Source organism: Leucoraja erinacea, chromosome 13 (assembly GCF_028641065.1).
Source record: "Leucoraja erinacea ecotype New England chromosome 13, Leri_hhj_1, whole genome shotgun sequence".
Lineage (NCBI taxonomy): Eukaryota > Metazoa > Chordata > Chondrichthyes > Rajiformes > Rajidae > Leucoraja > Leucoraja erinaceus.
In genome coordinates this window covers 28307286-28322139 of record NC_073389.1, presented here as the reverse complement: position 1 = coordinate 28322139, position 14854 = coordinate 28307286, and the positions used below count along the sequence as shown (strand labels likewise).

At 40.6% G+C, this 14854-nt stretch overlaps 1 protein-coding gene across 1 annotated transcript in view; it reads left to right on the top strand.

Annotated features, from left to right (window-relative positions):
- lamp1a (lysosomal associated membrane protein 1a) overlaps window positions 1–14170 on the top strand; it is a 54240-nt gene extending 40070 nt beyond the window's left edge. The window contains exons 8-9 of the mRNA XM_055644702.1: window positions 9638–9805; window positions 12051–14170. Of these exons, the coding sequence (XP_055500677.1) occupies window positions 9638–9805; window positions 12051–12190 (308 nt within the window). The 3' untranslated portion in view covers window positions 12191–14170. The remainder of the gene's footprint in view (window positions 1–9637; window positions 9806–12050) is intronic.
- Window positions 14171–14854: the final 684 nt, after the last annotated feature.

Sequence of the window (14854 nt, the reverse complement as noted above, 5' to 3'; positions counted from 1 at the left end):
AGCTTTTGCACTTTTCCTTGGACTTTCTTTCAAGTAACCTCAGTTAGAGTCAAAGTCATACGGCATAGAAACCGGCCCTTAGGCCCTGCCCATGTCAACCTAGATGCCCCATCTACTCCTAGTCTATCTGCCGTGTTTGGTCCATGCCCTTCTAAACCTTTCCAAAGGTCTTAATTGTTTTTGTTGAACCTGCCTCAAGTATTTCCTCCAGCAGCTTCTTCCATATACCCACCACCCTCTTTATGACAAAGTTAAAAGCGTGAAAAGAGTTTGGCAAATTTTCTGTTCAGAAGCTAAAGGAGAGCATGTTTTATGTCCATAATTATACATGTTTTGATTGCAAAATTACCTTTGGTAATGTTAATTCCAGGGTTTTTGGTCTTGAGGTCCACAAAATGTCATCCAAGATTTTATACGTAAATTCAATTGATATTCAAATGTTGAAATGCACTTTGTTTAAACCAAGTTTGGACATGAGAAATCAATTTGAGCAAATTCAGCAGTTTTTGAAAGTATATTATGATTGTAATCTGTATGGTCTTGAGTTAAGGTTCACAACATGTGACAAAATATTGACAGTTTTTCCCATTTAAACATTAATAGAAAATATTGAACACATTGTAAATTTGTCTTGCGGATGTCACCAACAAACACTGATGTGATTTTTTTTTTTGTAACCGTTCATGTCACCAATTAAAATGAGAAATTGTTAAGACACATTCGCCTAGCAATTTTGCAGTTCTACAAAAGGGGCATTAAAAGTATTACGCTGGTGCAGTGAAAATTTACATGCATGTTGCCAGGACACAAGGGCCTGAGATACATGAAGTGGTTGAGCAGGCTAGGACTCTATTCCTTGGAGTGCAGCAGGACGAGGGGTGAACTTGTAGAAGTACAAGGTGTTGGGAGAAACAGATCGGGTAAACGCATAATTTCTTGCCCAGAGTAAGGGAATCGAAAACCAGAGGACATGGGTTTAAGGTGAAGGGGGAAAGATTTAATAGGAACTTAACTTTTTTACACAAAGCATGGTGGGTATATGGAACGAGCTGCTGGAGGAGGTAGTTAAGGCATAGCTATGTTTAAGAAACATTTAGACAGGCACATGGATAGGATATGCTTAGAGGGATATGAGCCAAACTCGTGGGTGGAGCTAGTGTAAATGGGATATGTTGGTCGGTATGGGCAAGTTGAGCAGATGGGCCTGTTTCTACACTGTATGACTCTGACTGGTCAGTATTTTGTGTGAGGACCTACTACTGCTAAATTATATGGTGCACAAAGCCCAAACTGTTATGTGCAATAAAACAAGGCCAGCATAAACCTGGTTCTCTTTATATAATTGTGGAGTGATGGAGAGAAAAGAAGGGTATGGTGGGTCATATGTCTTTGGAAGAGAGGCCTAGCATGTGGGTCATAGTATCAGGCAGGTGGATATTAGGGACCTCAAGCGTGAGGTCAGGCTAATGGCAATGAGATCAGGCCAATGGTAGATGGTGTCACAATCATACCACAGGAAAATAGGAGTTTGGGGGAAAAGGCAAAAGAGGTGAGATAGTTTTGTTGATCAAGAAAGGAATTGGAGCAGTTCTGATTAGTGATATAAATACAGTGGATGGTAATATGGAATTTGTTTGGTGGAATTAACAGCAGGATGTGGCTTCTTGATAGTACAAGTCATTGGCATGGCAGCTTTGAGCAGCAAGCCCACTGATTAGATGAAGCGTCCAAATTGACTGATTGGGTAGCTAATAAAACCAGGCAATGTGTTGTGGAGCAGCGTATTGGGAACGACTATGTTGAAAGCAAGGCTGTGTTGAAAGCAAGGCTGTGTAGCTCAAGTGCGAGTATTTGGCGGGTGTTAAGTGCTGTGTTGAGGTCAAGTGCAGGTCTTTGTTAAAAGACGTTGGCGCGGACACCGAAGCAAGAAAGCTATCAGAGGCAGATAGGAGGATAAGTTATAGTTTGCTCTTGTGAGACTTTTTTTACTTCTCTCTCTGTCTTGGTTTAGTTGCATTGGTAATGGCAGATATGTTGGTACAATGCTCCTGTCGAATTGAATTGAATTTTATTAGCCAAGTATAGAAACATAGAAAATAGGTGCAGGAGTAGGCCATTCGGCCCTTCGAGCCTGCACCGCCATTCAATATGATCATGGCTGATCATCCAACTCGGTATCCTGTACCTGCCTTCTCACCATACCTGAGGGCCACATCTAACTCCCTCTTAAATATAGCCAATTTGTATGTATACATACAAGGAATTTGCCTTGGTGCTTTGCTCGCAAGTAACAACACAAAATACAGTAGATACCGGGGTTATGTTTCGGTCTATCGAACCTGCAGTAGAACTCGTTCAGGTTGTTGGTCAGCTGACGATTGTCCAAGGAATGGGGGGTTTTCCTCGTAGCTGGTGATTTCTTGCAAGCCTTTCCACACTGAAGAATAGTCATTAGCTGAGAACCTGCTCCTCAACTTCACAGAGTACCTTTCCTTGGATTCCTCTTCTCAACTTGTACTTGGCCTGCCTATAGAGGTCTGCATCCCTGCTCCTGTAGGCCTCATTTTTGGACTGGCGGAGCTGTCTTCTTCTTGCGTATGGCGTGCACAGCCTAAGGTTGTTAGACAACTTGTTCTATTTGATCTTATTTGATTGTGCACGCCAGGTTGATTGCATTCGTTGAAACAGGGCGGACCACGTGAAGGTTGCAATCTCCCACCCCGCGGAGCTGTCTGAGCTGCTGTAAACCAGGGCTTGTCATTGTTGAACCTGACCTCTGGTCCTAGTGGGAATGCAACTGTCCTCACAAAAGCTGACATATGATGTCACAGCATCTCTATATTTATCGAGGCTTGTGGTCACTTCCCTGAACACATTCCAATCTGCAGTCAAAGCAGGAATGTGGGAAGTCAAGCAAACTGCTGTTGTCCCTGATGACTACACCAGTGGGAATTGTGTCCAGGTGTAGCATCATAAAGTCTGTGTTAGGAAACTGGGGCTGCAGTTGGATGGCCATCTGGGAGAATGAGAGCTCCTTGGACAAGATGTATGGCGAGGTTGTCACACCCAAGGTCCTGGAAGAGATAATGTGGGTGGCCACGAAGAAGTGAAATAGACATGGAGTGCTAGTGACCCTTATGGCCAACCGTTTCAAAACAGGTACACCCTGGGTGCTGTCAGGGAATGACATATCAAGGTTAAGCAGCAATATCAGACAGGGCTATAGCGCCGAGCCTGGCTCTAATCGGGGAAGGGTAACATTAGGCAGAGCCATATTGGTAGATGACTCTTTAGTTAGTGGCGCAGGCAGGAGATTTTGTGGCAGCAGTCCAGATTCCAGGTGATGCCAGGGTCCAGAATGATTCTGTGTAGCTACACTCTGGTGGCTTTCACTTTTATCTGAGGGCTTGCATGCCATCACTTCCTACAAGGCAAAATCAGGGGGCAGTTCAGGCGATAGCGTCACTCCCAGACGAGCTCAATAATTTCCACGCAGGCTTTGATAGGGAGAAGGTAGACACAAAATGCTGGAGTAACTCAGCGGGACAGGCAGCATCTCTGGAGAGAAGGAATGGGTGATATTTCAGATTGAGACCCTTCTTCTGGGTCTTATGTTTTCTTATGTCTACTTTTATAGGGAGAATACTGATAAGCATTCCTGGGCCCCCTTAGCACCCGATGGCATTACAATCTCAGTCACAGAGGCTGATATCAAAAGATCCATTAGGAGGGTGAACCGTGAGAAAGTGTCTGGAACTGATGGCATACTTGGTGGTATTCTTAAAACCTGTGCAGACCAACTGGCTAGAGTTTTTGCTGGCATCTTCAACCTCTCATTACTGAGATCTGAGGATTCCACCTGCTTTAAAGGGCATCTTGAATACCAGTGCCCAACAAAGGTAAGGTGACATGACTATGACGACCATCTTGTGAAACTAGCATCCGTGGTGATAAAGTGCTTTGAAAGGTTCGTTATGGCGCATATCGACCTCCCTCAACCAGAACCTGGGCCCACTACAATATGCTGACCGCCGCAACAGGTCAATGAAGGATGTTATCTCGCTGGTTATGCACTCGACACTGTACCACTTGGACAATAAAAACATATACGTCAGGGTGTTGTTCATAGATTACAGCCTCAAACTGGTTACAAAGCTCACGGAACTGGGTTTCTGCACATCTCTCTGCAACTGGATCTTCAAATACCTCATCAACAGAATATAATCAGGAAGAATTGGCAGTAACACTTCTTCCTCGATAACCATCAGCACGGGAGCATCTCACAATAGCATGCTCAGCCCTTGCTCTACTCACTCTACACTCATGACTGTGTAGCCGGGCACATTTCCAGCTCAATCTTCATATTTGCTGATGACACCACCATTGTTGGAATTATGGATGCTGATGAGTCAGAGTATAGGAAGTAGATCAATCGACAGACTGAATGGTGCCAGAACAACAACCTTACGCTCAACGTCAGTAAAACCAAAGAACTGATTGTTGACTTTAGAAGAGGAAGGCCCTGGATGTACAAACCTGTCTCCATCAAAGAGACGGTGGTGAAGAGAGTAAAATAAACTTCAAATTCTTAGGTGTGCATATCCATGAAGATCTGTCCTGGACCCAGCACATTGATGCAATCATAAAGAAAGCTCAGCAACAACTCTACTTCCTAAGAAGATTGAGGAGATTTAGTATGTCGACAAAAACTCTCTTGAACGTCCACTGGTGTCCAGTAGAGAGCATATTGACTGGTTGCATCAGGGCTTGGTTCAATTCAAATTCCCAGGAACAAAGAAAATTGTAAAAATAGATTAACACCGCCCAGTCCATTATGGGTACTGACCTCCCCACCATCGATGGGATCTACAGGAGACACTACCTCAATAGGGCAGCCAGCATCGTCAAAAGACCCACAGCGCCCTAGCTGTTCTCTCATTTCAATCCTACAATTTGGATGAAGGTATAGAAAGCTGTAACGTTTGGAGCAACTTCTTCAAAAACACTCTGGCTATTAAACACTACAACCTCCACATGCTCCGAACTACATAGATTTGGGGGGGTGTTGTTTTTGTCTTTACACTATTATTGTTTGTTTTTATATGCTGAATTTGTTTTGTTTATTGTGTTTACAGTGTACTATGTTCTGCTGCTGCAAGTAAAAATTTAATTGTTCCATTTTGGGACATATGACAATAAAACACTCTTGGCTTAACTCTTCACTTTCCACTGAGTCCACTTCACTTACAAAGAAAATTATAGTAAAGTTCAGTGCTAACTAAAGTCATAGTCGTAATGCATGAAAATAGGCCCTTCAGCCCAATTTATCCACGTCGACCATGATGCTCCATCCAAGCTAGTTCCAGTTGCCCGTACCTGGCCCATATGCCTCTACACCTTTCCTGTACCTATCCTAAGAAAGGCGGGAGAGAGAAAAAAAGGAATTATAGACCAGTTAGCCTGACATTGGTGGTGGGGAAGATGCTGGATTCAAACATAAAAGATAAAATAGTGGCACATTGGGATAGCAGTAACAGGATCGGTCCGAGTCAGCATGGATTTACAAAGGGGAAATCATGCTTAACTAATTTTCTGGAATTTTTTGAGGATGTAACTAGGAAAATGGACAAGGAAGAGCCAGTGGATGTAGTTTACCTGGACTTTCAGAAAGCATTTGATAAGATCCCACATAGGAGATTAGTGGGCAAAATTAGGGCACATGGTATTGGGGGTAGAGGGCTGACATGGATAGAAAATTGGTTGGCTGACAGGAAACAAAGAGTAGGGATTAATGGGTCCCTTTCAGAATGGCAGGCAGTGACTAGTGAGGTACCGCAAGGCTCGGTGCTGGGACCGCAGCTATTTACAATATACATCAATGATTTAGATGAAGGGATTCAAAGTAACATTAGCAAATTTGCAGATGACACAAAGCTAGGTGGCAGTGTGAACTGTGAGGAGGATGCTATGAGAATGCAGAGTGACTTGGACAGGTTGGGTGAGTGGGCAGATGCAGTTTATTGAGGATAAATGTGAGGTTATCCACTTTGGTAACAAAAACAGAAAGGCAGATTATTATCTAAATGGTGACAAGTTGGGAAAAGGGGAAGTACAACGGGATCTGGGGATCCTTGTTCATCAGTCAATGAAAGTAAGCATGCAGGTACAGCAGGCAGTGAAGAAATCGAATAGCATGTTGGCCTTCATAACAAGAGGAGCAAAGAGGTCCTGCTACAGTTGTATAGGGCCCTAGTGAGATCATCACACCTGGAGTATTGTGTACAGTTTTGGTCCCCTAATTTGAGGAAGGACATTCTTGTTATTGAGGGAGTGCAGCGTAGGTTTACAAGGTTAATTCCCGGGATGGTGGGACTGTCATATGCTGAGAGAATGGAGCGGCTGGGCTTGTATACTCTGGAGTTTAGAAGGATGAGAGGGAATCTTATTGAAACATATAAGATTATTAAGGGACACGTTAGAGGAAGGAAACATGTTCCCGATGTTGGGGGGGGTCAAGAACCAGGGACCAGAGTTTGAAAATAAAGGGTAAATCATTGAGAACGTAGATGAGTACAGCCAGGATGTTTAGGCACTAAAAAACTCTGAAATATGCAGGCTCAAAGGCATAATAAAATTACAAAAAGGCATTTATTGGCCAAAAAAGGCATGTATTTCCACCACCAAAATATGGTTAAAATTGATAATACAAAGTATGCTACATTAAATGACCATAGTTGCCTGGTTGCACATAATTACCAGCATTTTTTTTCAAATTATCTGGTGTTAAACTATGCCGTCTGTCAGACATAATATGCTTCAGTTGTGAAAAACCTCTTTTTACCCGAGCTGAGGTCACTGGTGCATACCCGAAACAAGCTACAGTCTCTATACTCATGTCGATATCTTATGCATTGCAACTACCTTTGAGAACTTTAGCTATGTTTTGTATTTCTTCAAGAACTTTGTTACCTAAAATCACTCTCACATTTTCCTTGTATGTCTTTACCCACATCGCCAGGAACTTTATGAATATCGTCAGTTACTTTGTTGAAAACCTACAAGTTATTCACTAATGTTTCGCCACGTTTCTGAAGGGAAGTGATAGCTTGCGGGAAGTTTGCAAAATTGGAATCAATAAACACAAGATCGCGGTGGAGGGATTTTTTCTGCATGATTTCACAGACGATCCTGACTGCAGTAGATTCTTCTTCAAAACAGTTGACGATTACTTTTATCTTTTCAAAATTTGAGCATAGTAGAGTACAGCAGAGAGTCATGTACCTCACCTAGTCAAAACAGGCTGAGGAGGTAGCGGAATCTCGGGTGCCAATTCCTTGAACAACTACACACGTGACGGTGCTTTGAGGAAGATTTTCTTGACATTGGAAACTAGGCGACCGTCACTTGGAAACAAGCTATGTATGTGCTTGGCAATTCTATGAAGTCCTTGAGCTAAGCATGTCAAATGCAACATTTTGGGGAATAAAACATTTAACAGAAAGAGCAGCTTTTTTCATGAATGAAGCTGCATCAGTCACAAACAGAAGAACATTTTTGTGTTTTATACCTTCTGGCCCAAGTACAGCAAGTCAAGATGTAAATAACTGAGCAATAGTTGAGCTGTTTGACTTCTCCAATACTTCCGATGTCAACAAATACTCCTTTGATGGTTGACCTGCCTCCAGTGTACCAATGACCACATTGGCAACATATCTCCCCACAGCATCGCTTATCTCTATTGAGATCCATATTTTGTTGCATGCAACTTCATCTCTAATTTTCTGCACAACAATGTTGAAGTTGATGTCAACATAATTTTTCCGTAATGATGACTCGCTTGGTATATGTTCCTCTGTGTATTTCTTTAAAAAACATCTGAGAGATTTGTTTTTATATTTCCACAGTGGAATTCCAGCATCAATGAATGCCTTGCACAGATCACTCAAACTCAGATTTGCGACTGGAGCCAGCAGTAAATGTAGTGAGGAGACAAGCTTGGGTATTTTGCTTGGGAAATCTACACCCCAGTGGTATCAACATTGACTAATTTTAGATAGCCCTTTTCTTCTCCTTCCACCCCCTCCCCATCCCAGATCTCCCTCTAGTCCTACTGTCTCCGTCTCTTCCTTTTCCTTTCCCCCCCCCCCCCCCCTGCCCACCCACATCAGTCTGAAGAAGGATCTGGACCCGAAATGTTGCCTATTCCTTCGCTCCATAGATACTGCCTCACCCGCTGTTTCTCCAACATATTTTGTCTACCTTAGATTTTTCCAGCACCTGCAGTTCTATCTTAAATAGATCTTGGAGAAGACTGAACTAGAGGGCAACGGCACAAACGAATGAACGACCAATGGTGGCGCCCCCGGTTTCGCCCCAGTGGTGGAAATTTTCTTATAATTTATACTATGTTAACACGTTAATAATAATGCTAATATTAACGTGTTAACATAGAAAAAGTCAATGTAATCACGGTACAACCAGAAAAAATAGCACGACCTATTAGCAAAAAAAGGCTGATTTAGGCCTATGTCGTGAAAAAAGCATTATCTTGGTGAAATCATCAAAGGCATGAGAAAGGACATGGCATTTATGGCAAAATCCTGGCTCTAGAGATGAGGAAACACTTTTTCCACACAGTTGGGAATCGAATTCTTTGCCTCAGAGGGTGGTGGAGGCTGATTCTCTGGATACTTTCAAGAGAGAGCTAGATAGGGCTCTTAAAGATAGCGGAGTCAGGGTATATGGGGAGAAGGCAAGAACGGGGTACTGATCAGCCATGATCACATTGAATGGCGGAGCTGGCTTGAAGGGCCGAATGGCCTACTCCTGCACCTATTGTCTATTGTAAATATTTTTGTTGTAAATGCCTCAACTTCATCCTCTGGCAACTTGTTCCATGAGCCCACCACCCTCTGTATGAAAATGTTGCGGGTGGGAATTAGTGGTAAATTTAGTATTGTAATAGACGCGTTTAAATAAAGTCAGGACATGGTTTAGTTTGACCTGGCTGGTTGGCTGGTGTCGTTTAAGTGTAGGAGTGAATTAATATGATTTGAGAAGTAGAAATTCTGCTCCATGTACTTTGTTTTCATTCATCCATCTCTCCTACGATTACAGATATCTGAATCCTTATCTAGCAATACAACAATTTAATTCCTCTTCCTTTTGAGTCACTCCTTAAAACGTACCTCATATCAAGTTTTAGGTCATTATATTTTCCTGAATAAAATTGTTCCTGATATTTTCATGAAATCCCTCTGATATTAAGATGGCTTTTATAAAATGCATCATATTTGTAAATCAAATTCTGGATGACACATCCAAAATTGCTTATTGTTAAAGAAGAAAAGGACCAACATTATCTCAAAGGTATTTGCAACCTATGCAGGGTTTAGACCATGAATAGAAAGAGGCTTTCTTCATTTTCTGGATAGTTAATAATTAGTGGTCATTAATTTCAAGGCCCTTGAATTGTAGAATTGAGGTATTTGGACAGATCTATCTGCAGGAAGAAATCTGATTTTGAACTATTTTTCCTTCTGATACGTAAAACATTCTATTATGGTTTGAATTAAGATTTTACTGATGCTATGTGATCCGTTATTTTATTGACATTGTTCTTTGTATTTTAATTTAGGAAGATTTAAAACTGAAAATACCAGTCTCCACTACCTGCAGACAACTTTGGGCAAATCTTACATGTGCCAAGCTGAACAGGTTCTCCAGGTGACCACAAACTTTTCCATCAATGTATTTGAGCTCCATGTGCAGCCATTCAAAGTGGATAATTCAAAATATGGAACTGGTAAGTTCTTCCCATTTTCAATGGTGCATCATGCGAACGCTTTGTTTTCTGCACTGATGTTCATGTTCTGAAATTCTAAAAATGAGTATGTAGTTTGTTGCATGAATGGGTTTTTCCCTTTTGTAATTTATGTGTTTGTCAGATGGCAAGATAGCTACATCTCCTTGCTATTGATACAATGCATATAATTGTTTTACGACGTGTTTTCTTGCTCATTTGTACATTCTGTGATTATCTGAAAGGATGATACGCACACATACAGCTAGCATTAAATCAGCAACATTTCAATTAAGGTTGGTTTTATTTAACATATTATGTGCCTTGTCCATGTCCTTGTCCCACAAGATATACTGAGTATAACTGGTCCTAAAAAAATAAACATAGTGCTGGAGTAACTCAACGGGTAAGGCAGCATCCTTGAAGAAATGGCAGAGGATAAATGTTAGTGTGGTAAAAGTAAGGACCAGCTGAGTTATCTCCTTGTTCCCATCTGGGGGGAGGGGAAGCAAGAGAACTACGTGACACAAAGGAGACACGGATGAGAGATCCATCTACGACAGAAGGTGGGAAACCACGCTTACTAAAGAACGAGGACATATCGGATGTCTTGGAATGGAAAACCTCATCTGGTGAGCAGATGCGGCAGAAACGAAAGAAGTGATAATATGGTAAAGAAGGCAATAGACAATGGGTGCAGGAGCAGGCCATTTGGCCCTTCGAGACAGCACGGCCATTCAATGTGTTCATGGCTGATCATCCCCAATCAGTACCCTGTTCCTGCCTTCTCCCCCTATCCCCTGACTCCGCTATTTTTAAGAGCCCTATCTAGCTCTCTCTTGAAAGCATCCAGAGAACCTGCTTCCAACGCCCTCTGAGGCAGAGAATTCCACTGACTCACCACTCTCTGTGAGAAAAAGTGTTTCCTCGTCTCCGTTCTAAATGGCTTACTCCTTATTCTTAAACTGTGGTCCCTGGTTCTGGACTCCTCCAACATCGGGAACATGTTTCCTGCCTCTAGTGTGTCCAAGCCCTTAACAATCTTATATGTTTCAATGAGATTCCCGCTCATCCTTCTAAACTCCAAAGTGTATAAGCCCATCTGCTCCATTCTCTCAGCATATGACAGTCCTGCCATCCCGGGAATTAACCTTGTATAGGCATATGGTATGCTTGCCTTGATTGGTTGGGACGTTGAGTGTATGTCAGGAAGGCGTGTTGCAGCTTTATATGACTTTGGTTAGACAGCATTTGGAGAATTGTGTGCGGGTTGCCCTATTGCAGGAAGGATATGGAAGCTTTGATGAGGGTGCAGATTGCTGCCTGGATTAAAGGGTATTGGCTGTAAGGAGAGGTTGGACAAACAATGAATTGTTTTCTTTGGAGGGTTGAATGGTGAGGGATAACCTGATAGAAGTATATTAAGTTATGAGAGGTACAGATAGGGTAGCACAATCTTTTTCCCAGGGAGGAAATGTTAAGGTCTAGAGAGCATAGCTTTAAGGTGAGAAGGGCAAAAATTAAAGAAGTGCAGGGTTTTTTTTAACACAGTGGCGGGTGCCTGGATCGCACTACCAGAGGTGGAAGCAGATACAACAGTGACATTCAAGGGGCTTTTAGATATTGGATTTACAGGGAATGGAAGATTTGGATTATGTGTAGGTAGAGGAGATTTATTTAACCTGGCATCATACTCGGTACTGGCACTGTGGGCTAAAGGGTGCTGTACTCTTCTATGTGCTATGCAGATGCTAAAAATCTGAAATAAAAACAATAAATGGTGGAAACATTCAGCAGGTAAGAAGCTTCTATGGGTAGAGAAAAAAAAACAGTAATGTTTTGGGTCAAAGACACTTCAGCATTTTGTTTCTCCTACTTTTATGAGTACTTCATTACCTGTGACGCAATTGAAATTGTGATATAAATATTGAAACATTTGTAATGGTGGAAAAATGGAGCTGATCTCAGAAATAGGAACATGACCTAATTGAATGGAAAGTTGGCTCCAGTGGCTAGATGTTTCATTCTCCTCTTTTGAAAGTTCTTAACAGTAGAACTGTTGATTTGCACTGAACAAATCCATCCAAATAAGTCTGTTTAGGTGAGAGTTTGACATGAAATTGGGTGCTTTTGTTTAAAATATCTTTGCCCCAAAATGATGTGTGTTTTAAAATATGTGCTGGATTTTTAGACTCGTGAAGCTCACTTTAAACAATCGATTTCTAAATATTAATTTTCTTTTGCACAGCTGAAGAATGCCAAATGGATAAAGATGACATGTTGATCCCAATAATAGTTGGTGCAGCTCTTGCTGGCCTTGTGCTGATTGTGTTGATTGCTTATCTTATCGGAAGAAAGAGAAGCCACGCTGGATATCAAACCATTTAATCTTGCATAGATTTAGCTATTCCACCTCTGTAACTAATTCTATTTCAAAAAAATGCATACACATTCTCTCCTAGAATCTTGGGGATGGACCTGCATTAAAGGGAGTTAAGAGAAAATTGTTTACTGACAAATGGAATCCTCTGCCTGACAACTTGCTTCTAATAATATGTTTTTAACAAAATATGTGAAATACTTACCCATCCCCAAGTCTTGACATAAGGCATGTCATTGCATTACCTGTGTATAACCATGGAACTGGAGAGTAGTATTCAATGCTAAGTGAAAACTAAAAGCCACTCTGAATAGAGAATGCAATGTTGCCAGGAGGGTTTACACATTTAATTCAGGTTGTGAGTGAGTGGCATCTGTACACCAAGTTTCAATATTAATGCTTCTACATCATTTATTTTATCCCAAGAGGTGATGTGCAATGGGTAAGATAGAGGCCAGGTTTGTTTACACTATTGAAGGCAGCCAAACAAAGGAGACCAGCTTTTCAATAAAGGCTATGCTGCTGTAGTGTAAGAGCACCTTAAGAAAAGGACTGTTTGTGAGTAAATTAATAACATTTTCACACTTCTACTGTGTAACCAAGAGTGTTAATTCCTACTTTAAAATAGTAATGGTGTGTTGTGCTTAAGTGATTTTTTTACCCAATAGACCTCATATGGGTGCATGTGTATGCATACACAGTGTGCCTGTAAATTAGGCTTCTTAAAAATTAAGCTCCCATTCGCTCCTGCTCCCAACCAACCCCCTCCCCCCAAAAAAATTATAAATAAATTATAACAACTGGCACATTGCAAAGATTTTATTTTAGTTTGAGTATTGTGTAATCATTGGAATGAGACCTTTAGGAATGGGCGTCATCTACTCCTTGTTTTTTTACACACAAAAATACTACCTTGAAGTGCAGATTGCGCTGCAGTGTTTGACCTTTTCAAAATATAAAAGCACAACATTGCTCTTGGCTTCATTGGCCTTTGACTGCTGTTGCAAATTACACAGTGATTGTTTTATATCCATTCGAAGTGTGTTAAGGATGAACAGCTTTAACTATAGTAATTGATGTTAATCCTACAACAGTTTCCTAATGGCTGATAAATTAAACTAGATGGCTGTTAATTAAATTCAGAACTACCATTTTGTATGATAAGCACCTGGTGTGTGAACTGTAAACTCAAAAGATGTTGGAATAAACTTGAGAGATGTTGGAGTAAAGTTTGCCCTAAAGCATTTAACATGCACTAATTTTGCCAACACAACATGGGCATAATTTAAGCTTGGTTCATTTTGAGAACGTGTTTAAAATCTGGTTTATGTATTTAAATCTTTAGGTTGTTTATAAACTGTTTTCTGGGATTTAGGGTGATGTATATTGGGTGCTCTTAATGATTAGGAGCTGGCATTCTCTATTTGTTTTTTTTCCTCTACTTCTTTTAAAATCAATTAAATGGTGTGCATTTTTGTGACTGCACCTTTTATGTATGTCTTACCGTAAATATTTTGGAGTCCAGCCTGCCGACTGTGCTTCGGAGCTTGTTTGGGATGTTGCCTGAGACTTGGCACATAAGGTGTATGGATTACCTTTTAACTGTGCTAATAAATAGTTTGTTTCTGAAAGGGCTATGTGCGAGTTTTCCCTCTTTTGTTAAAGGTATTTGGCCATCTCTCATAAGAAAGGGAATCTTATCTCTATAACGCATTGAGTAATTTTTTGGGGGAAACCCAGTTTCTAAGACCACTCCCGAGTATGTTCTTTTGATTTCCCTTTCCCAATGCATTCTTGCTTTTATAATTTTCTATAGAATATTCTTTTTTCTTTTTTTTTTTAATTTTATGAGAAATGTTATCAGAAATTAAGTTTGTCCTGTTCCCACATTTTTGTTCTCTTTGGTTCTGTAATCCAGGTTGATGTTGGAGATAAAAATTTACCTGACATACTTGTGCGCCAATAAAAATTATTTCTTTTATCTGTCAGATATGTTTATATTTACATTGAAGCACAAATTCAGTTATTTAATAATTTGATATCTGTTTTAACATCTCTTAGTGTGGCTTGGTGTAATGCTTTCCAGGTAAAGACCCTGTGAAATCCATGGCAATTATTATGTTAAAGGAGTGATATAAATGTGACAAAATCATGCAGCAGTGTATTTTGATAACTTTGATGCACTGAATGAGAAACTTCTCACGGTATTTTTCTGAGACCAAAAGAATTTTGCTATGTTATCCTGTGATTCCTGTTTTTCTGCAGTTCGATTTGTACTGTGCATCATTTGCAAATTTATGCAAGTTCTTGGATTAACAAGGAACTTCTTTGTTTTGTGAAACCAGCAAAGCAAGAATAAGGAAGGAGAAATTTAGGTTTGTTGAGATCGTCTGAGTTAGAGCAATTGCCAAAGACACCAAAATCATACGGCATTGGAGAATTTAAGAGCAATTTAAATTTGAGTACTGGATAACTGGTGAATTTAGGTGAGCTGAATTTAGCCATATGAACTTGAGGTTACATATTTCCAATTACATTTGCAAAGCATCCTGTTATAATGCAGTACGTTAAAGATAAATATATTTTTTAAAAAGGGCTTTGGGAACGTTAAGTATTGCTGACAGCCTCTTGTTGGAGTAAAATGCTTTTCTATATTGTTTAATAATGTCAAT